Genomic DNA, 23,246 nt, shown 5'->3' with positions numbered 1-23,246 from the left:
AGACGCAGTCAGAGTCCAGCTGCTGAACATAGCGGAGCATCTAGCTGCTAAAGAGCCAGATGTTTCCCTCAGCAGCTGCTGGAGACCAAACACAGAGCTGACAGAGAGCAGACCGGACTGACGTCCATCAGGAGACACAGACACGCCTCCTGATGAAGCGTCATGTGACTCTGACACGCCTCCTGATGAAGTGTCATGTGACTCTGACACGCCTCCTGATGAAGCGTCATGTGACTCTGACACGCCTCCTGATGAAGTGTCATGTGACTCTGACACGCCTCCTGATGAAGCGTCATGTGACTCTGACACGCCTCCTGATGAAGCGTCATGTGACTCTGACACGCCTCCTGATGAAGCGTCATGTGACTCTGACACGCCTCCTGATGAAGTGTCATGTGACTCTGACACGCCTCCTGATGAAGCGTCATGTGACTCTGACACGCCTCCTGATGAAGTGTCATGTGACTCTGACACGCCTCCTGATGAAGCGTCATGTGACTCTGACACGCCTCCTGATGAAGCGTCATGTGACTCTGACACGCCTCCTGATGAAGCGTCATGTGACTCTGACACGCCTCCTGGTGAAGCGTCATGTGACTCTGACACGCCTCCTGATGAAGCGTCATGTGACAGACACGCCTCCTGATGAAGCGTCATGTGACTCTGACACGCCTCCTGGTGAAGCGTCATGTGACTCTGACACGCCTCCTGATGAAGCGTCATGTGACTCTGACACGCCTCCTGATGAAGCGTCATGTGACTCTGCAGCTGCTGGAGGCGGAAACAAGCTGCTGTTTGATCACATGTTCAACATGTCAACTTACAGCTGATGAATATGTTAATGTTATGTTTTCAGGTTGCTTCTGAAAACAAGTGGTCAAAAAAACAATTATTGCTGCTTTAAAAGGACCAAATTCGGTCTTTTTACCGTCATAATTCCATCTTAAGCTAAATACAGGAAGTGTAAGGTGGTTAGCGGTGTATTTTCTCTCTCCGGTTGTTGTTTCCACGTTTACTGTAGTTTTCTGTCTGTCTGTATGTGTTTCTATCTGCTGCTGTGGTGACCCACATCCCCCTGCAGGGACCAATCAGGTTTAATATAACCCAGAGTGACCACACACACACACACACACACACACACACACACACACACACACACACACACAGTGTCTGACGTTGCTGCAGTGATTTTACCAGGAAGTCAGAGGGATTCTGGGAAGTGAGACTCAGACGGGATCAGAAAAAAAAAAACAATCTGCAGAAGAAGAAAAAAACTGAAAGACGAGTTGATTTCCATCCTGAAGGAGAAACGAAGCTGCTTCAGTCGGCGAGCAGCAGACGGCACGTTTCCCTCCGAGCTTCACTGCTCAGTTAACGTTAGCTGCGTTCAGAAACCTTAACGTTTCCCTTTTCATGCTGTTTATGGTTGACTTTTTCCCCCCGGCCATTCAATGTTTTTACACTCTAATCACGTCTCTATATAGAAGTTTTCATTGTTGGTGGCGGAGTCCGCCATTCCTACACTGGATTCAAATGGCCTTTATATGAGGGTTTAACAGGAAACGATGCAGCGTGTAATCCAGTTTTACTGTAGACCAGATTCCAGTGGTGGAAAGTGACTTCAATACAAATTTGAGATACCTGAGTCTTTTCTCTTGTGCGACTCTTTCTTCTCCTCCTCCTCGTCTCAGAGGAGATATTGTTCTTTTTACTTCACTGCATTTATCTGACGGCTTCAGTTACTTTACAGATTCCTTCACTTTACACATATTCATGTAAACTCTTATATGTTTTGTGTAAAAATCTTAAACTCCCCAACAGTTTATAAAGTTCAGCTGAAACGATTAATCGATTAGTCGACTGACAGGAAATGAATCAGCAGCAGTTTTGATGTTTGGAGTCGTTTCTCCTGTAAATCCCTTCCTGGCTGCAGCTCCTCAGATGTGCAGATCTGCTGCTTTTCCTCTGAACGACTGTAATAACTGTGATGTTTGTTAATAACGTCGAGCTTCGGACTGTCGGTCGGACACGACGACACGCTGAAGGCGTCGCTTTGGGCTCTGGGTCGTCGTGACGGCGTTTCTCACCGTTTTCACCAGTTTTCCAAACCGATCGATCGGTGGATCGACGGAGAAAAGAATCGCAGATGGATCCAGAATGAAAAGCATCATCAGCTGCAGTCCGACACAAACCGGTTCAACATGAGCTCCAGCTCCACCAGCTGCAGCAGCAACATCCTGCTTTACATTAATGCACGAGGAATAATAACCTGATGATAGAATATATAACAGCACAGCAGCCACAGGGACGCTGCACTGCTTTAATGCTTTAAGGGCTTTTTCCTGATCACTCTCACACTTTCACTGCAGCAGAGGGTTTCACAGTGTGTGTCAGTGCTTTTACTGCAGTAACGGCTCTGACTACTTCCTGCACCGCTGTCAGCTTCATGGCTTCCTGTTCACTCTCCGACAGACGAATCAGACTCATCGTCGTGCTTCAGAGTCTCTGAGTTGTTACCAGTTGGAGAAAACTGAAAACAGATTTGTGTGTCAGAACTTTGTGTTTCCTTCCTCTCCCACGAATCACCTGACGGCTCTTACGTTACGTTGTGTCGGTACTTTTACTTAAAGGATCGGAGTACTTCTTCAACAATGAAAATGTAAAAGCTGACACACGAACAAACAAAACAAAAGACCAAAACCTCGGTTTGAATATTTCACTCATCATGAACTTTAGAGATGCAGGACAGATGTGCAGCCAGACAGTAAAGAAACTTTTAAGATGTTAAATGAAGAGCTGACAGTTAGTCTGCGTCCTACTTTCCTGCAGTAAAACAATAAAAAGTCTCTGCAGGCGTCTCCCTGCGTCAGCAGCAGCCTTTAAATATTTGCAGAGTTTCTTGGAAGGAGGGAGGATATAAAGCTCAGTGTTCGCAGCTTTCTGAGAAACTCACATGAGGAGCTGCTGCTTCCAGTCGCACACACACAACTAACTTATTCTGGCTTTTTCTGAAACTTTAACACACAAATATCCAACTTTCATTCGCTGCAACAACTTTAACTGTTTAACAGTCTCAGTTGTATTCGCACTAAAACAAAGTGATCATACAGTTATTAATCTGTGGTTATTGATTTATTCAACTCTTTAAAATCAATTTTACGTTGAATCATCTTTAAATGATTTATTGATTATTACTGTTTATTCGTTCAATGTCTTAAAAATCAGAAATATATAAGAATTTCACCAAATGTACAACTGAATAACATATCGACAACAAGCTTTCATGGTGATATTCATTTTGTTAAAAACTTGTTAACAATACTACTTTTACCTCTATGGGTGAGCTCGTTTTTAAAAAAGCTATCAGAAAGCTGCAGTGCACCCTGGGAAGTGTCCCCGGCTTTTAACGGAACATGTGACGTTGGCCTCGCCGCCGAGCCGTTGGCTTACTTTATGAGGACGTAACATTTTTAATACTACAATACTAAAAAGAAGCTGCGTCTTTCTTTCACTCGCTTCCGAAACGAATGCAGGCGCTAACCAGCTCAGGACGTGCACGGCGCCAGGCCGTGGGAACACCACCGCTCTGATCCACAGGGGGCGCCACCATCAACACTCAACGCACGTTCAGTCTTCAGAAAGCCGAACTTTTTTGTAATCTTACCTTTTTCCTAAAATGGACTTTATTCTGATAGTTTGGTTTTTGAATCTCAGATTAAATCACTTTATTCTCTACGTTCTGATTTTAAATGTCAGATTCCTGACTTTGTTTTAGAAGTTTGTATTTTTAATCTCATTTTCCTGATTTTTGTGTCCAAATTCAGATTTTCAATGTGAACGTACTTCGACAGACTGCGAGAAACAAACCAGCCGGGTTCAGTCCGACTACAGAGACACCGTAAAGGTTTACGAACATTTCAGCAAAGAAAAGTTACTTAAATTCCCCAAATGAGACTCGAACTCTTCGTTTTTAGACAAAAACATGAAACAGCTTAGTCGCAGTGCCGGCCTCATATCTCGTCAGTCCACCTTAAAAACCCAGACGGCAGCAGAAAGCTGATCTCTGGTCTGCAGGCGGCGGGAAGAAGCCCAGAGACAGCGGCCATTGTTGTGTGTGTGTGTGTGTGTGTTAGTGTGTGTGTGTTTCTGTGTTTGTGAGTTAGTGTGTGTTTCTGTGTGTGTGTGTGTGTTAGTGTGTGTGTTAGTGTGTGTGTTTGTCTGTGTGTGTGTGTGTTTTTGTGTTAGTGTGTGTGTGTTTCTGTGTTAGTGTGTGTGTGTTAGTGTGTGTGTGTTAGTGTGTGTTTCTGTGTGTGTGTTTCTGTGTTAGTGTGTGTGTGTTAGTGTGTGTTTCTGTGTGTGTGTTTCTGTGTTAGTGTGTGTTTGTGTGTTAGTGTGTGTGTTTCTGTGTTAGTGTGTGTGTGTTTCTGTGTTAGTGTGTGTGTGTTTCTGTGTTAGTGTGTGTGTGTTTGTGTGTTAGTGTGTGTGTTTTTGTGTTAGTGTGTGTGTGTTTCTGTGTTAGTGTGTGTGTGTTAGTGTGTGTTTGTGTGTTAGTGTGTGTGTTTCTGTGTTAGTGTGTGTGTTTCTGTGTTAGTGTGTGTGTGTTTGTGTGTTAGTGTGTGTGTGTTTGTGTGTTAGTGTGTGTTTCTGTGTGTGTGTTAGTGTGTGTGTGTTTCTGTGTTTGTGTGTTAGTGTGTGTTTCTGTGTGTGTGTGTGTGTTAGTGTGTGTGTGTGTGTTAGTGTGTGTTAGTGTGTGTGTGTGTTAGTGTGTGTGTGTGTTAGTGTGTGTTTCTGTGTTAGTGTGTGTTAGTGTGTGTGTGTGTTAGTGTGTGTGTGTGTTAGTGTGTGTTTCTGTGTGTGTGTGTGTGTGTGTGTGTGTTAGTGTGTGTTTCTGTGTTAGTGTGTGTGTGTGTTAGTGTGTGTTTCTGTGTATGTGTGTGTGTGTGTTTCTGTGTTAGTGTGTGTTAGTGTCTGTGTGTGTTAGTGTGTGTGTTAGTGTGTGTGTGTGTGTTTCTGTGTTAGTGTGTGTGTGTTTCTGTGTGTGTGTGTGTTTCTGTGTGTGTGTGTGTGTGTGTGTGTTAGTGTGTGTTTCTGTGTTAGTGTGTGTGTGTGTTAGTGTGTGTTTCTGTGTATGTGTGTGTGTGTGTTTCTGTGTTAGTGTGTGTTAGTGTCTGTGTGTGTTAGTGTGTGTGTTAGTGTGTGTGTGTGTGTTTCTGTGTTAGTGTGTGTGTGTTTCTGTGTGTGTGTGTGTGTGTTTCTGTGTGTGTGTGTGTTTCTGTGTGTGTGTGTGTGTGTGTGTGTGTTAGTGTGTGTTTCTGTGTTAGTGTGTGTGTGTGTGTGTTAGTGTGTGTTTCTGTGTTAGTGTGTGTGTGTGTGTTAGTGTGTGTTTCTGTGTTAGTGTGTGTGTGTGTGTGTTAGTGTGTGTTTCTGTGTGTGTGTGTGTGTTAGTGTGTGTTTCTGTGTTAGTGTGTGTGTGTGTGTTGCTGCAACAGACTTTTACCTCTAAATTTATTTGAAAATTCGGACTTTTTGTCAGAAACGTAACTTTTTCATGATAATTTGGATTTCTAATCTCAGATTCCTGACTTCGTATTTCAAACCTTGAAGTTTGGATCTTAAAGTCACGGCTCTCCTCGCAGATTCATCTTTTGGTCTCTAGCGGAGTGAAAAGGTTACTGATGAGTGTGAAGCAGTGTGGTTTTAATATTTAGGAGATAAACTGATTCCAGGAGTTAAAGCCTGATTAAAAGGATCGTCGTCGAATAAAAAAGGCCGATAACAAAATGTCCGTCACTTTTCTAAAAACGTCCGTTACAGCCCTTAGAGCCTCGGCGCTGACCCGTGGACAGATTAGACCAGTCCCCGGTCACATCAGGACGTCCTCCAGGACCGCCGGATGGACGCCGGCGGCCGTCAGACTCCGCAGCAGCCTCTCGACGGTGGCTTTCTTCCCTTCGCTTCGTCTCCACCGGACCAGCCCGGCCAGAGCCGCGCCCTGAGTGCTGAGCGAGTGGTCGGACCGGCACCGGAACAAAGCCTCCGCCGACAGACCCAGGTCCATCAGGACCGACTCCCACTCGGCCCCGAGCCGAGACGCCAGCCGGGACAGCTCCCGATCCGAAGGGACCTTCTGGAGAACCGAGTCTGGAGGCCGGCAGACGTCTGCAGGGAGACGGCAGGGACACTTTCAGACTTTTATCTCAGAACTCAACCTTTAAAAAACACGTTTGTGCCAAACTTAACTCTCAGAAACCCGACTTTAAACTCGACGCTCGGATTTATGTCGCAGATTCAGACTTTTATCTCAAAACTCTAATATTTATGTCTTTTATCTCAAAATCCGGCCTTTGATCTCGGATTCATTACTTTTCTCTCTTTAATTTCAGAATTCAGCCTTTAATGTTAAAATTCAATTTTTCCTTTTCCCCCAAAATGTAACATTAATCTCAGAGTTAACATTAATGTCTAAGTGTTGGCTTTACCGTGAGATTTCTGACTTTTTACCTCAAATTTCTCACTTTCTCAGAACTTTCTCTCACATTTTGACTTTAATCTCCATTACTGCTGCAATACTGCTTATTACTTATATTATTACATTGTATTATTATACCGTATTATCATCATCAACCAGTAAACCCACTTGGTACTTCACAAGATTTTATCTTATATTTATACCCACCTGGTACTTCATGTATTATCTGACCTGTATTATAGTGTATCATATTTTTTGCTAGTACTTTCTCCTGTGTGCGCTGACGTAAAGACGAGCTGCTGTAACAAAGAGTTTCCCTTCAGGATCAATAAAGTATTTCTGATTCTGGTTCTGATCTCAAAATTCAAAGTTGAAGTTTTGGACATGAATCTTAGAGTTATAACTTTTTCCTGATATTTCCAACTTTTTATTTTCTTTAATATTTATCTTAAAAGTCCGACTTCTCCCCAAACCTTCAGACTTTAATCTCAGAGTTAGAAACGGCTCCTGTGAAACGCTGACGTGAGTCACGCGGCCGCTCGTCTCCGGTCGGGGGATCTGTGAGAACAATAAAAGCTAAAAAAAGACAAAAACTTCTTCAACTGTTGTGAAAGTTTCCAGGTGCGAATAATAAACTTTGCCGTCGCTGCTGTTTAGCTCTCGGTGCGAGCCGTGGGGGGGTCGTGCTGTTTGGTCTCCATTCATTGGACGACAGCAACAACAAAAACAACAGGACAAAAAAATACTCTCAGTTCTTCAGTCAACACGTGTTGCAATCAGTGTTTATCTGTCAGGTCACTGTAACTCAGGAAGCGCTGCTTTTTCACCGCTCGTAACCTCGTCTGTTACATAAACCTGCCCCGGGCTCTTTACCTTTAACTACAAACTCACCTGCTGGCCGACAGACAGCAGAGACCAACTGCTCAGCAGTGTTTAAAGGAGCAAAGTTCACAGCTGCAGGCTGCAGACCAGCTTCAGAGATGAAGACCAAGATTGTAGAGAACAGAAGAGAAACCTTTTCCTTCCTCTCGTTTGGTTTCCTTCTCAGTCTGATGTGGTTTGAAGCAGAGAGGCAAACTTTAGAGAGCAAGCTTTCACTTCCTGCAGGCGTCGTGGACGCGGCTGGCCAACGCTCTGCAAACGCATCGCGGACAAAGACACCGTCAGAGGAGTGAAAGGACGACCTGCTGCCTCTTCATCTTCACTAGTTAACGTTAGCTAGCTGCAGACCGCCGCTCAAAGGCTACCGGCGGCGTTAAGGTGGAATGTTTTCTTGCATGTCAATCAATGCAGGGGTTGACGCCGTAAATCAATCAACACACCATGAAATGTCAATATGACAACTTTCACCCCTCCAATTGTTTTTATTGGCTCTCTCACGTGACGTACGCTTTAGTGATGATTGGATCTTCAAGCGCTTAAAAACATATACACACATATATACACACACTATATATACATACATACATATATATATATATATATATACTGTATATCTGATCAGCGTCTGTGAGCACAACGTGAACGTGTTGTCTTCGTCGTCTTCATTCTGACTCATTCTGGAAGAAAAACGTCAGCTGGAAAAAATGCTGGAGCAACGAACCCCTCTGAGGTGTCTGAAAGCTGCTCAGTCGGAGCCGAAACAACTCAAAAATGTTCTCAGGAGGGAAACTTTGGGGAGGGGGGGTTAGCAGGGATCAGGAGCATGTGATGGACGTGAACTCAAACATCCGGCTCTGCAGCTTTAACACAGAGAGAGTGCTGCTGCCAAGATTCCTGGAAAGCAGGAGGCAGGCAATAAAAAGGAGGAGGAGGAGGAGGGAGGCCCGGGCTGCAACACAAGCGCTCCCCTCCTCCTCGTCTGTCAGGACTTCTTTAAAAGGTATGTCCGATCTCCAGACCCTGCAGGGAGCGCTGAGGGTGCAGAGGTGTGACAAACCTGCAGCTCTGCGTCAGAAAACACCTGGAAACACCAGTTACAGAGGAAACTGGACTCAATACAGTGTGTTATTGGAATCAATACTGTGTTACTGGAATCAATACTGTGTTACTGGAATCAATACTGTGTGTTAGTGGAATCAATACTGTGTGTTAGTGGAATCAATACTGTGTTACTGGAATCAATACTGTGCGTTACTGGAATCAATACTGTGTTACTGGAATCAATACTGTGTGTTACTGGAATCAATACTGTGTGTTACTGGAATCAATACTGTGTGTTACTGGAATCAATACTGTGTGTTACTGGAATCAATACTGTGTGTTACTGGAATCAATACTGTGTTATTGGAATCAATACTGTGTGTTACTGGAATCAATACTGTGTGTTACTGGAATCAATACTGTGTGTTATTGGAATCAATACTGTGTGTTACTGGAATCAATACTGTGTGTTATTGGAATCAATACTGTGTGTTATTGGAATCAATACTGTGTGTTATTGGAATCAATACTGTGTGTTACTGGAATCAATACTGTGTGTTACTGGAATCAATACTGTGTGTTACTGGAATCAATACTGTGTGTTAGTGGAATCAATACTGTGTGTTAGTGGAATCAATACTGTGTGTTACTGGAATCAATACTGTGTGTTACTGGAATCAATACTGTGTTATTGGAATCAATACTGTGTGTTACTGGAATCAATACTGTGTTATTGGAATCAATACTGTGTGTTACTGGAATCAATACTGTGTGTTAGTGGAATCAATACTGTGTGTTATTGGAATCAATACTGTGTTATTGGAATCAATACTGTGTTATTGGAATCAATACTGTGTGTTAGTGGAATCAATACTGTGTGTTATTGGAATCAATACTGTGTTACTGGAATCAATACTGTGTTATTGGAATCAATACTGTGTGTTACTGGAATCAATACTGTGTTATTGGAATCAATACTGTGTGTTACTGGAATCAATACTGTGTGTTACTGGAATCAATACTGTGTTATTGGAATCAATACTGTGTGTTACTGGAATCAATACTGTGTGTTACTGGAATCAATACTGTGTTATTGGAATCAATACTGTGTGTTAGTGGAATCAATACTGTGTGTTAGTGGAATCAATACTGTGTGTTATTGGAATCAATACTGTGTTATTGGAATCAATACTGTGTGTTACTGGAATCAATACTGTGTGTTAGTGGAATCAATACTGTGTGTTAGTGGAATCAATACTGTGTTATTGGAATCAATACTGTGTTATTGGAATCAATACTGTGTGTTACTGGAATCAATACTGTGTGTTAGTGGAATCAATACTGTGTTATTGGAATCAATACTGTGTGTTACTGGAATCAATGCTGTGTGTTAGTGGAATCAATGCTGTGTGTTAGTGGAATCAATACTGTGTTATTGGAATCAATACTGCGTGTTACTGGAATCAATACTGTGTTATTGGAATCAATACTGTGTGTTTCCAAAACTCGTTTCCGAGAATCGACCCGTTCTCGGGCAGCGATTCTTCGTCTCGTTCGGAGACGCAGTCAAATATAAACCGCTCGAACTGATCAATCGAACTGATCAGTCGTTGATAATCTGCCCTCATCAGATTATTCTCCTCACGTTTCTAACTTCTGATCGTAAAATGTTGACTTTTACCGCAAAATTACGACATTCTTTCTCACTTTTATTCAAACTTAAATTTCAGATTTAGGACTTTTTCCTTCAAATGTATCAATTTTATTTCAGAATCAGAATCAGAAATACTTTATTGATCCCCGAGCGGAAACTCTTTTGCTACAGCTACGTTTGGAAATACAATCTGAGTTTTGACTGGTATCTAACGGTCACCGGCTACATTTATATAGCACTTAGAATTTATTTTTATTTTTAAAAAGTGAATCTCAACATTTATCTCAAAATTTCAACAATAATCTCAGAATTAGTCATTTTTAAAAACTTTTATTTGAAAATTAAATCTCTAAATATGACTTTTATGTCAAAATTCAGACGTTATTTTCTTTTCTAAAATGTCTTTTATTCTGAAATCTGCTTTGTTCCTGCGTGACCTTCTTCTGTTTCGCTCGCCGCAGCGCGACGGAGCGCAGCGCGCGAGCGCCGCAGCGCAGCGAGGAGCGCGCAGCGACGGAGCGACTCAGCGACTCAGCGACGCAGCGCCGCAGCGACGGAGCGCCGCAGCGACGGAGCGACTCAGCGACGGAGCGACTCAGCGACTCAGCGACGCAGCGACGGAGCGCCGCAGCGACGCAGCGACGGAGCGACGCAGCGCGCGCAGCGACGGAGCGACGCAGCGACTCAGCGACGCAGCGACTCAGCGACGCAGCGGCGCGCAGCGACGGAGCGACGCAGCGCTTAAACTACAGGTCGTTATTGAAGCTTGAACGAAGGGTCTAACTTGTAAAGTCATCAGTGAACGTTAGTGAGTTATCTGCAATAATGAACGTTAATAAATCATTAATATTGATCATCAAGTCTACAGTTATATGTGTTAATTAATACTGAGTGGGCTGATGTTAATAAAGCCATTAGTTACTTATTAGAAAGTGGTGCCAGAGCTTTCGTCACTGTAAAAACAAACTTCCTCGACAAGTTATTTGTCTCTTACTTTCTTAAAACAAACAAACAAACTTCTTCCAGAAAGAAAACTTGTTTGTTTCCAGATGCTGAAACTCCTGAGAGTTATTGACACGCCACCGATCACTTTTCTACTTCTGGTTTATAAACGCAGAGTTAACGGAAAAAGTCTCTTCTGGCGTACGTCTAACGTCACCTGCAGCTTCGGCAAACACCTGGCTGATGTCAGAGTCCAGTAAAACTAACACGACGTTGTTCTTTAGGGTCAGTTTGCTTTGACCTTTGACCTGGAGCCCAGGCTAACGTGCCGCTATCAGCACGTTAGCGAGCTCACGCAGCCGGATCTCTTTCCGCTGTCCGGCTTCACAGCCGCAGTCCGGCTCGGCGCTCGGACGCTGGCGATCGCCTCGGCGAGTCAGCCCAGGTTTCCAGCCACGAGCGCGTTCACATAAAGGGGCGGGGTTTGCAGCATTTGACCAATCGCAAACACGGACAAGTCTACCGGCAGCAGACGAAGAGCGAACTGTAATATTAGAGAAATACGAAGAAGTTCAACACACGATCCAGCTGAAAGCTGCAGCAAAGACGGCCGGCAAAACATCACGACTGCGTGAATGAATCAATAGTCTTAAAATATCAGTGCCCGATCATTAGGGCAGAGATGTGACTATGATTACATTTATAATAAAGTTTATTTGTATAGCACTTCTCAAAACCAGCGTCACAAAGTGCTTCAAACAATAAAACACAGTGAAGAAACAGGCCGGCAGGGAATCACAGAGGAATGACACTTCAACACGGTGGACGATTAAAAACCAGAAATAAGGATAAAATGTAAAGACGACGGCTGAATCAAAGCGCAAGAATTAAAGCTCCAGCGTGGAACGTTCAGGAGCAGCTGGCGGCAGAAATATAACATTCATAAGTGTGTTTTCATCAGTGTTTAATCACCTGAACATAAGAACCGCTGCGTTTTCGTTACCTTAGAATCAGCCTTTATATCTGCAGAGGGAGCGGGTCCCCTTCCACGGAGGCCGCCATGTTGCACCGCCATGTTTCTACAGGAGCCCAGAACGGACAAACCAAACGCCGGCTCCAGAGAGGGCCGTTCACGAGTTTCGCTTCACCGCAGTTCCTCCTCCACGCATGGAAGGGGAGGGCGAGGCGAGCGGCGTTCACATGGCTGCAAACTGCAGTTTCACCACTAGAGGCCGCTAAACCCTCCGCGCCGGCCCTTTAAGAGCAGCGTCAAGAATAAAGTATAATGTAACTCAATATTTAAGAATTAAAATAGGAAGGTATGAAGATTTGTGTATTAAATGAATGTGTTGCTGATCCGTTCAGCCCGACAAAGATAAATATAAAAACAATTCAAGGCGGTGAGTACGAGGCTGTAGCGCTCCAGCCTCGGAGACTCTCACGGTCCGAGCAACGAGCTTCTCTTTGTGATTCTTTTTTTATTCCGAGCTCGTCGGCGTCGGCTACGAATGGTGACGTCATTTCCCAAGAGAACCGGTCGGTCAGCAGCCTCTATAGGCGGCGCTTTTATACGCGTCGATCTCTCATCGCCAAAATAACCGGCTCCGGAGGCAGGTCAGGTGTTCGGCATCAGTTGCCGTGGCGATCTGCGCCGGTCAGAAGCGAACCGCCGCCGTAGGACTGAACACCAGGGTCACACCTGGAGTTACCTGCTGAACTTATCTTAAATAACATGCTCTTATTTTCTTAAAAACAACAACGTTTTACTAATTAATTAATTGTTTTATTTCCAGCGCGTTTTATCTGCTTCATTATTTTTATCTCGTATTATTGTTGCTGTTTCATCCCCTTTGATCTTCGTGTTATTCGCAGCGTCCGACTGTACTCGCCTCCTGTTGTTCCACCACGCGACGCACTTTCTAACGCTGCTTCGGAAACTGCTGCACGAAGAAAGTTTATTATTATCAAAGTCAAGCTTTTCTGGAAGTCCTGATCCAGTCCTGGATGGGACAGCTGGACAGACCCGAGGTAAGGGTTTTAACGGAGCCTCGGCATTGTGGTTTTTGAGCCAGACCCGGACCAGATGGAGAAAAGCAGTGAAATCCTCGTTTTATTGTTTTCACAAACAAAATACAGCTAAATCCATGTTTTATTAATCTAAAACTGGGGTTAAAACAATATTTAGAGTCTCCATGTTAATCTAGTTCAGGATCAACAAGTCTAAGCATAGTGGGTTTTGGTCTAGACCTGGACTTATGTGGTCTAGATGGAAAAGGGCAGTGAAATCTCCCTTTTTGTTTCTGTTTTCACAAATTGAATAGAAGGTTTCACACGCAGAGCTCGAGATTATAAACAGACCGCAGAGGCTCTGTGATGAGCCAGTCCAGGTTTAACAAGTCTAAGCACAGTGGCTTTTAAGATAGACCCGGTCTTATGTGGTCTAGGTGGAGAAAAATCTGCGAAATCGGGTTTTTTAACAGCGTTTAGACTTTGACTGTGACGTCTAGCACCTGGTTCACAGCTTGAGGTGGAGCAGCTACTGACATGTTGATGCTAACAGGTGTGGTCTCACCTGTTGAGCTGGGTCCAGGTCGTGTCTGGAGCTCCAGCAGCAGTTGGTCTCTGACCCAGCGGAACTCCTCCAGAGACCGCAGGAACGAGTCGAAGGCCCGGGGCCCGCGGCTCGGCAGGATGTCCAGCAGCTTCAGGCTTTTCTGTCTGTTTGTCGGCTGAGACTCGATGTCCTCCACCTGAGCCTCTGTTAAAATGTTCTCCTGGTACAGAAACGGAACGATAGAGTCGCTGACCAGCAGCTGCCCGGACAGCTGCAGTCTGTGCGTCCGCAGCAGAGCTCTGTGCACCGGGTCCATTGAGACGAGCTGCAAATTATACTACTTGTCTCATAATCAACTAACTTCATCATTTCATCCTGGAAACTAGCCCGAACAACTACACTGTGCTCTATGATATTGTGTCCGACTGGAAACAAGGTTTTGGCTAATCACTCAGTTTCCCAGAGTTTTTCACGTCTAGAAATCTTCTAATTTAGTGCAAGCCTTTAGTAATTGTTCAACCGATTTCATTTTGTGAATTACTATGAACCCCTCTTCAATTCGGCATATATATAATACATCAGGTATCACTGTTTGTAAAGAAAATCTCAACGTTTTGTACTGACTACCTATTTCTAAAGTGGTGGGCGGTAGCTAGCAAACAGCGTAAGCTAATGCCAAAATTAAGGTTTTATATGAAAAAAGTGCTAAGTGGTCGATCAAATATGGTCCAAATTTACTAAAAGAATCAAAATTGCCCGACAGGCTCATATTTCATGTTCTATCAAGTGTTTATAGTTAACTACAAAAGAGGAATCCTAAAACAGGTAGATTTTTACAATGAAGTTAGGCTGAATGGTCTTCATACAGTAAACAACGGGACTGTGTTGGGCAATTCAATCAACTTTAAGACAACTAAAGAAATCTTCAGGGACTCATATTCAATTCGGCATAAATTTAATACATCAAGCACCACTACTTAAAAGTCAAAATTCAATGTTTTATTACTGACTGCATCTTTTTCTACAATCCTCTTACCGTGCTGGGCGGTTAATGTTTAAATAAAGGCTTTTACTAATGTTAAATATACTTTTTAAAATAAATGATATGCCGAATTCAGCAGAAGACCCAGACGTTGCCATTAAAGCCACCATTTTATGTTCTACCAGGTGTTTATAGTTAAGAATCAACAAGGAATCCTAAAACGTGCAGATTTACCTGTGGAGCTCGGCTCAATGGTTTCCATAGAGTAGACAACGGCAAGCAGAATTTATTAAATTATGAGACTAAAATATTCAACTGAGTACATTCAATGCATCAAGTAGCATTGACAGCCTCTTGCTTCCATGGTGAGCACAGTAGCTGGCAAACAGTGTGATCCAATGTTAAAATTAAGGTTTTTATTAAATGCTTTTCTACTTGATAGGTCAAATATAAGCCGAATTCACAAGAATACCTGACATTTTCATAAGGGCTCATATTTCTGAGTCTACCTGCTGTTTGTGTTGACCAATGAACGAGCAAATCTAAAACTGTTAGATTTTTGAATGGAGATCCTCTCTTCCTCCTCTATTTCTCTTATTTTTAAGTGTTTAACATTAATCGCAGACTTACATATTAGGTAGTCAGTGTCAAATAGCCTCTCAGCTTACTGTATTAGTGATTTCTGGGTCCTGTAAACTTACCGTGTAGCCTACGTTATAATAAGGGACTACTTTATGTCTTATTAACACGTGTTGCTATTAGGCGCGTATTGATCTGTTTGCGCCAAACAGCGCACAGTTAATTACTTTAGTGACTTCAACAGCAGAGAGCCATGAACCTTCTGCCCTTCTCCAGTTTTAATAACATAGTTGTGTGAACATACACACCACTTTCTAATCCCAGCATTTTATTTTATGACTCTTAATGGCGTTTATATTCACATTCCCTTTCATAGAACTGATGGTATGAAAATTCATTTAACAGTTTTTCAGTGTCTCCTGATATAATAACAACAAATGAAGACTGTTTGCACAAAAACACAAACACTCCTGGTGAGTCAAACTACTGACTTATTATGTCATACTTTTAACCTTTTTTAAAAACTTTTTTTTAATTAAAAACCAAAATAAAAAAGTGAAACAGCAAGTCAGTGCGGAGAAGCAGCCAGTAAAAAGCTGCGTAATAAAAAGCAAACACCACCACGATGAAGCGCCATATAAAAAGTTTATTCATCTCAGGGAGCTGATCGTTACAGATTCAGGACTACACATGCTTTCAGTCTGTGCAGCTTCTCTACAGAAAACACAGTGTGACACAATCAATAAATATTTTTTAAAACTCAAACAGGCCGAGAGCTGCAGGGCTCGCCCCCCCGAAGAAGACCCGGCCCACAGCTGCGATATGTACAAACATCTGCAGAGTTGTGAGCTTTATGTTCACTAATAAAGATCTGTTCAGCTGAAGAGGCCGCTGTTTACGACTTTATCAAGTCGCAGCCGAAGAAGAAAATGAGCGAGCCTCCCCTCCAACGATCAGCCTCCACGCCAAAATCAAGACGACAAGAGGAACATTCGCATTAACAGAATCATCACGTAGAGTCGACACAGTGTCTGTGGACAAACGTCCCGTTTACCCGAGTCTCCTGCAGTGTGGATTTAAACAACTCTGATCCTTAAAACCCTGGAAGCGTTTTGGAGGCTCGACCTCGCGGCTCCAAGTTTGCTTTGACGATTCCACATTAGAGTCACAGAAACAAGCTGAAGAAATATGAAGAGCAGCAGCTTAAAACTCAGCGAAAACCTTGTTTAGTTTGAGAATTCGGCTGTAAAAAAAAATCACTGTACACGTTACATATGTGACAGCAGTGAGCAACAGCTACCAAACGGCGCGAGCCAGAACCAAAAGTAAGGTTTTTATGAAATAAAGTGCTGCTTAATGCTTCAAATATAAACCGAATTTACAAAAAGACGCGACATTTTAAAAGCGGCTCGTATTTTACGTTCCACCAGGTGTTAATGGTAAACAATCAACGGGAAATCCTAAAAACGTACGATTTTTAAATAGAGTAAGGTTAAACGGTCTCCATATAACTACACACGCAAAAGGAGGATAAAACTTCAACCTTTAAAGCCGATTGTTGAGGAATCACGTCCGGTGTGTTCGGACCGAGGATCGGGGATGTTACACTTCATTCAAGCTAATTTGTTCAGATTCATTCAAATAAACACATGTAGTTTCATCCTAAATGACGTTACAGCGTTCACACTTTGTTGGCACCAGATGTTTGGTTGGTTTAATAATCCGGACGTGTAACTGTGGTTCAGTCATAATTTGAAAGCTGTAATTTGTCTCATTAGAGCTCCGACTACTTCAACACAAACGATAATAATAATAATAATGATAATAATAATGATGATGATGCAGACCAGTTCCATGACTGGATGATCTGTACGGCTGAGCGAGCAGATGTTTCCATCCACCTGCTTTTATGTGTTTTTTTAAATTTGCGCGTTAAAAACCCGAAGTAGAAATGACGAAACAAGAAGTCGAAAAATCTCTAAAGTTTCCAGTCTGAGCGAATAACTGCTGACCTCCATTACTGCTGCGCAATATCCTCCGTCTCATTATAACCTTAATAAGCTGCACTTAACCTGACAGTTCACTATTACCTGATACCGTATTATCATCATCAACCGGTAAACCCACTCGGTACTTTACACTTATTTTAATTTATACTTATACCCACCTGGTACTTTAATTTATCTATCTGACCTGTATTACAGTGTGTTATATCTGATTTGCTCAGTGCTTCTGTTCCTGTGTGACTGACTGACAGCGAGCTGCTGGAACGAAAGAGTTTCCCCTCGGATCAATAAAGTAATTCTGCAAGTCACTTTCAAAATGTCATGTATTACATATTACTAGTTACTTTCACGTGAAAGTAATGTTACTTTACAAAATTACTACTTTCACCAAAGTAACCGCAGAGGTACGAGCAGGTGGGATAACGGCAGGTGTGATAGCGGCAGGTGTTATAACGGCAGGTGTGATTACGGCAGGTGGTGTGATAACGGCAGGTGTTATAACGGCAAGTGTTATAACTGCAGGTGGTGTGATAACGGCAGGTGTGATAGCGGCAGGTGGTGTGATAACGGCAGGTGTGATAGCGGCAGGTGGTGTGATAACGGCAGGTGGTGTGATAACGGCAGGTGTATCGCAGTGGTGGGCGCCGCCGCAGCCTGACGAAGGCTCTGCTCCGGAGCGCAGGTCGGCCCATTCACGTGCCGCGGTTACCGCTTTGTATTAACATCGCTTAGTGAGCCGATACAGAACAGTTAAACGGACGAACAGACGAAGGATCGAAGGCTGATCAAGTGTGAGACAGGGATCAATATCTTTCAGGTAACTCGAGCCGTCGCTCGCTGTGGCGCTTCCTCGGCTTGACTTGACCATTATGTTCTTGTCCTTCGCTCTGAAGAACTGAAAGGAACCGTTTCGAGTCCGACTCGCAGCTGATTTAGGATTTTTTCTTAAAAAACAATAAACACTTAGTTTCAGGCGGTAACGCGTTACTTCACAGTGATTTAGCGAAATCCTCTTAGCAACGCGTTAGATTCCTTTGTTGGAGCTAAAGGCAACATATTACTGTAAACTCATGCTTGTGTCTGCTGAACTGTAGTAGGAGTTCTTCTTCTGGTGTTTTTGTCAGTTAGCAAACAGCACCTCCTTCTGGACCGGAGGACCGAGCCTGACTTACATGCAGCGCAGAGCACAGAGACGGAGTCTGGTCTGCAGATGTGGGACTGAGTGAAAGAGGGACTCGAGCGCAGAGCGCACGGGTCCTGTGCGGCGCCGGGTCTGTTTTTCTGTGGTTTGATTGGTTCAGAGCTGCAGAGGACTACATTCAGCAGGGCCAAAGTCTAACAGGAGCCCCGAGAGGTCAAACCCTGACGATCAACAACACGTCTGTTTGTTTTCTGCACAGCTCATCGATCAGGAAAGCTCGTCCTGCTGGCTCACAAACTTTTCATGGTCACAGGCCGTCCGTCGGCCAATCAGAGCTCTCCGTGTCCTGCGTGTGAAGGCAGGAACAACAAGCTGTGCAGAGTGGAGACTGGTGTTAAAACAGATCCTGTTCATGAAGCGAGTTTTGTTTCTGTCAAGTCTGAGTTCATTTCACGTCATTCTCACTTCAGCGGATCTATAATTTCCTGTCCTTCGTCTTTCAGGAAGCTCAGGCGACGCTTTATAAACGAGTTTCGGTAGAACTTATCGAGGAAACGGAGACAGTTGAGTCTTTCGTTCTGCAGCTCAGCTGAAAACGTTCAACAAATACGGAAAATAAAAAACTCAAAACAATGAGCCGAAACGATCAGTTCGGTAACTGATCAGTCGACTGATCAGTTGATTCCAGATCGAAGGAAATCGTTTTAAAATCATTAAACTGTAATAAATCACAGATTTGTGATTATTTGTGTGACCGTTGCTACTGATGCACATATCACTATTTTTTGACAAATGAATGATTAATTGAATAATCGCCAGACTAACTGATAATAATGATCATAATGACTTTGCAAAGACTCCTGTAAAGACGGTTCACGTCAGCCAAAAACTCGACATGTGATCAAACGTCAGTGCGCAGGTAAATACCGTCGAATCGGCTCGACTCTCGTTCAGAATGACGACAAACTCAGATGTTTTCTGTGACTCTGATCAAATCATCAATACAAACGTCTTGAAACTGAACACTTCACCAATAAATGAGCCAGAGGTGATGTCATCACCTAATCTAATACCATCATCTAATACTGATAACGTCCACCCAAACCTTAATGACCATCTGCCAAATGTCAAAAACAAACATCAGCCGAAACATCGTCCTGTCAAGTATTGATTCTGTAATGATTTTAACAGTGCAGTAAAAATCAGCCGGACTCTCATCAAGACACACGAACAGAAACCAGCGCCGACCGGAAGTCCAGGCTTTCCGTTCAGGTCTTTCAGAACTCGCGGGGCGGTGGTGAAATATGTGGAACTGGGCTGAATCAGGGCCGCGACCACGACTCGATTAATCAATTTGTCAATCGACAGAAAATGTATCTGCAATCGTCTGTCATTTTTTAAGCAAAAAGGCCAAACGTGTGCTGGTTCCAGCTGCTGCAGCGCAGGAAACTGACGGCCTGTGGGTTTGGCCTGCGGGCGACATCGCAGCACCTGACGTCACCTCGGGCTGACGTCACTATAACGGCCGTCACTACCATCTGACGCTTCAGCGGTAAACAGGTGAAGAGGTCCGGTTCACCCGTCGCTCATACAACTGTAGTTTGTTTTATTGTGAGTTCGAAAGCAGTCTGTGAGCTTCGACAGGCGACATGTTGGAGCTGAAGTCAGTGTTTAAACTCCCGCTGTGGTCAGCTGCTTTTCCGCAGAGCGGCGCCGACGGCAGCGCGGCGCGACCGAGCCGACAGGACTTCCTGCGGGTTATTCCTCCAGCCGGGACACGTCCAGGCCGATTACTGCGTGTCTCCGCGACTTGCTGGTCTTTGTCGGAGCAAGGCGTGATGGGATTGGTCAGTGGTCAGATGGGCGTTGCACACAGCTGATGCATTGCACTCGTATGGCTCCACAGTGAGCTGTAGTCCCGCTCCGTCTACACGTTGTAGGTGTAGTCCGTCAGGTAGTCCTTCAGTCTGTTGGGTAACGGCAGATCCTGGACCTGCCGCGTCCTCCTGTTGATGGCGATGCGACAGAGGTGCTGCAGCGGCGGCGTGGCCGTGTACACGGGTTTGGTGAGCAGCAGCTGCACCGTGCCGTTGGGCGGCGCCGCCGAGGGTTGAGAGTCAGACGCCGCCTTGTCGCTGGTCCTGGACAGCTGGACGTAGTGCTCCACCAGGTGGACCACGCTGTCAAACTGCTTCAGCTTCGGCTTCACCAGAACCACCGAGTCCAGCTTGAATTTGCCGTGTTTGTACTCGATTCGCAGGTTGGTGGGGCCAGCCGACGTCATGGCGGAGATGGTGAACAGGTAATCCCTCTGGGAGCTGTCCCGGACCAGGAAGGTGCCCTCCGAGGCGTCCTGGAGGATCTCTTTGGCCTCGTTAGCGGTCAGACTGCCCCAGTACCAGCCTGACACCACACAGAGACAGGAAGCAGCAAAGAGACACGTGAGACACCGAAGACACAGAAAATACAAGAAACACAAACCGACAGCAGCCATTACCAGATCAAAGTACAGTAACAACGCTCGGCCGAGGCTTCACGTCTGCGTCAGACACTTTTCTTTACGAAAACACACTGAAGATCTGTATCAAGGTCGTTTATGTTTATGAAAAGAAAAGACTTTCAGCTGATGTTTCGATATCGGATTTTTTAAACTCCCAAATATTAACATCAGTGTTAGTCGGGCACGTTTTCTGTTTAATGATCCTCAGAGGCCTGAAGAGGTAAAACCGTACAGCGTGTCAGAGAAATAAACATTTTCCTGCATTAATAAATCTCTCGCATGCAGAATCTGAACCAGCTGAATCATTCGTGTTAGAATCAGACAAAGGTTGGTTTGCATCCAGCTAAGAGAAAACACCTGAGAGGTGAAGAAGGGAAACTTTTACTGGTCGCAGCATTCAGATCCACGGAAACGAGCCGAGGTCTGAAGGCCGGCCTCATTGTATCCACTCGCAGACATTTCAGACACGTCAGGATCCGTACGAAGTCTGCCGGAGAGAGATTCTGACCGTCGCACGGGGAAACTCTCTCAGGCAGATCCAGCGTCTGACCAGAGGACGGCCCGGGACAGAGCTGCAGCCCTGCAGAGGCCGGGCAGCGATCCAGCTGCTTTTCACATCTGGCCGAACACCGAAAGCTTTGAGGAAGCAGCTGGTATTCTACTAAAATAAGTGTTTCCGTGACTGCTGACTGCTCTGTGGGAGCGTGCGACCCGCCTGGACACATGCAGTCCATTTACAGCTCAATTCAACAAAATGCTCAATTAGCACTAAAACTCAACGGCACCTTACTGTCTGCTGTCCCCTGTCTGTCCTCACGCACCTGCACGTCTGCTATTGTTATTATTCTGTTTTTAGTGACTGTCCAGGACTACAGGTGACAACAGCTGTGTGTTAATGTGCACTGTCCCTTTAAACCAACCCACCTGTGTTCTTCAGGTCTTTCATGGCTAAGGTGATGCGGCTCTCGTCTGATTCCACAGCTCCGGAGTTGCTGTCGGCTCGTCTGTCGCTCTCGATGGTTTCTGTGGACTCGGAGGACTGGCAGGTCATTGGACAGATCCAACCTTCAGCCTAGTTTTAGGCCCACAGCTCAGACATGGGACGGCGTCTGTACTGAAATAAATCAGATCCATCAAAGCCGTCGCACTGCAGCTGGTAAAACAGATTAACAGCGTTAATTATCATTCAGCTCACTGTCGTCATATTGGCCAAAGTAGTAACTTTACTGGAGACTCGTCCCTTTTCCTTTCAAACCGAACTCCATTCAGAAATGTGCTGGTTTCAGATGATAGTGTTGGTACATTAAAAAGACAGAGCTGACAGAGGAGGACCAGACCTTTCACACATCAACAGGGTCTTCCTGTTTCTCAAATCTGAGTGTTTTCTGCTTTTCTGCGCTCGAACGAACATTTTTACTATTTTCTGACATTTTAATGACCAAAGTTAAAACATAGGTGGTTAAAACAACCCATTTTACACCAAAACCTCTATTGTAGTGCACATGACAAAAACATAATAAAGACATAAAAAGTTGATTTAGTCTAATTTTCACGAGATGAGTCTTGGAGAAGATTCAGGTGTGAAAGGGTTAATGAGATGTAAAGTTTTAATAAACTGGACACAAAAGGATAATTATAAGTTACTGTCACGTTAACTGCAAAATGTAATTATTCTAATTTATTATTATCGACCTTTGCATGTGTTGTTGTTTCCACTCCCTGCTTTAAAGTTGGAGAATCGATCTGAAGTAAACACGAGCAGGTGAGCTGTGTCAGGACTGTAAAGAACAGGAAAAATAGTTTTTATGCTCTGAGACGTTAAAGTTAAAAAGCTTAGATATATTAGTAAGCTAGAGAGTGAACCGTGAAGAACACAACATTTTTATATTTTATTTTCTAGCAGGTTTACACGTCAGCGGAATACCTGGCTTTGTTAAATAGCAACAAATTTGAACAGAATTTGGCGTAAGATGAATTCTTCGTTTCTAGCTAGATAATCTATTTATCTTTCATCTATTTTTCAGTAAAAAGCGTTAGGTGAACTGCCTCTTGTCTGCAGAAATGAAGACTGGACTGCGATGACAATAAAATATAATTTTATCGTGTGATAAAATAATATGTCTTTATTTTCCAGGAGATTTAAACACCAGCCGGCAACCGAGGTGACGTTAAATTGCCAAAATAATGAATAGAATTTGGCACGATGTGAGTTTTCTTCCTTCACCCGCGAGGACAGACCAGGCGACAGCACCGAAACACCGACTAACCTGTCCGTTACATGTGCAATAAACCAGCTAATATCACTTAATGCTGACTGGTAAAAATACAAGCAGACGTACCTGAGAGGAGCTAGCCGCTAGCTAGCAGCCCCGCGGGCTCAGAACCGGCGATGAACCCTCCGCGTCCGCGACATTTTAGTCCAAATCCACAGAACCGCTCGGCTTTTTCTCCCCGGTTTCTTCCCTTTAGCTCACAAATGGCGGGTCGGCGCGGAGG

General features: G+C 44.1%; 2 protein-coding genes across 6 annotated transcripts; both read right to left on the bottom strand.

The window, feature by feature from the left end:
• Positions 1-5,676: 5,676 nt before the first annotated feature.
• On the bottom strand, positions 5,677-13,993 carry cradd (CASP2 and RIPK1 domain containing adaptor with death domain). Of its 2 annotated transcripts, XM_044186789.1 has the most exons (3): positions 13,561-13,993; positions 7,361-7,603; positions 5,677-6,159 (listed from the first exon to the last, which is right to left on the bottom strand). In XM_044186789.1, the coding sequence occupies exons 1-3, from the start codon at positions 13,856-13,858 to the stop codon at positions 5,864-5,866; spliced, it is 837 nt and encodes a 278-aa protein (XP_044042724.1). In that variant the 5' UTR covers positions 13,859-13,993; the 3' UTR covers positions 5,677-5,863. The 2 variants fall into 2 exon arrangements, with proteins under 2 accessions (XP_044042724.1, XP_044042725.1); XM_044186790.1 differs by lacking the exon at positions 7,361-7,603.
• A 1,738-nt stretch (positions 13,994-15,731) lies between these two features.
• socs2 (suppressor of cytokine signaling 2) lies at positions 15,732-23,228 on the bottom strand. Of its 4 annotated transcripts, XM_044186795.1 has the most exons (4): positions 23,090-23,217; positions 22,443-22,528; positions 21,675-21,859; positions 15,732-20,653 (listed from the first exon to the last, which is right to left on the bottom strand). In XM_044186795.1, the coding sequence occupies exons 3-4, from the start codon at positions 21,799-21,801 to the stop codon at positions 20,178-20,180; spliced, it is 603 nt and encodes a 200-aa protein (XP_044042730.1). In that variant the 5' UTR covers positions 21,802-21,859; positions 22,443-22,528; positions 23,090-23,217; the 3' UTR covers positions 15,732-20,177. The 4 variants fall into 4 exon arrangements, with proteins under 4 accessions (XP_044042730.1, XP_044042729.1, XP_044042727.1 ...); XM_044186794.1 differs by lacking the exon at positions 22,443-22,528 and having other exon boundaries at positions 21,675-21,903; positions 23,090-23,228; XM_044186792.1 differs by lacking the exon at positions 22,443-22,528 and having other exon boundaries at positions 23,090-23,226.
• Between the last annotated feature and the right edge of the window lie 18 nt (positions 23,229-23,246).

The sequence above is a fragment of the Siniperca chuatsi genome, linkage group LG23, assembly GCF_020085105.1.
Source record: "Siniperca chuatsi isolate FFG_IHB_CAS linkage group LG23, ASM2008510v1, whole genome shotgun sequence".
Taxonomy (NCBI): Eukaryota; Metazoa; Chordata; class Actinopteri; order Centrarchiformes; family Sinipercidae; genus Siniperca; species Siniperca chuatsi.
Note: the sequence above shows the minus strand (reverse complement) of the source record. Positions and strands in the feature narration are given on the sequence as shown.

Excerpts from the sequence above, each read along its gene's own strand:
- cradd (XM_044186789.1), bottom strand. The coding sequence starts at position 13,858 with ATGGACCCGGTGCACAGAGCTCTGCTGCGGACGCACAGACTGCAGCTG. Across the intron at positions 7,604-13,560 it reads ACCTGGACCCAGCTCAACAG|AGCGTTGGCCAGCCGCGTCC; the intron begins GTGAGACCACAC and ends ATGCGTTTGCAG. Across the intron at positions 6,160-7,360 it reads TGCTGTCTGTCGGCCAGCAG|ACGTCTGCCGGCCTCCAGAC; the intron begins GTGAGTTTGTAG and ends GTCTCCCTGCAG.
- socs2 (XM_044186794.1), bottom strand. The coding sequence starts at position 21,801 with ATGACCTGCCAGTCCTCCGAGTCCACAGAAACCATCGAGAGCGACAGA. Across the intron at positions 20,654-21,674 it reads GAAAGACCTGAAGAACACAG|GCTGGTACTGGGGCAGTCTG; the intron begins GTGGGTTGGTTT and ends GTGTGGTGTCAG.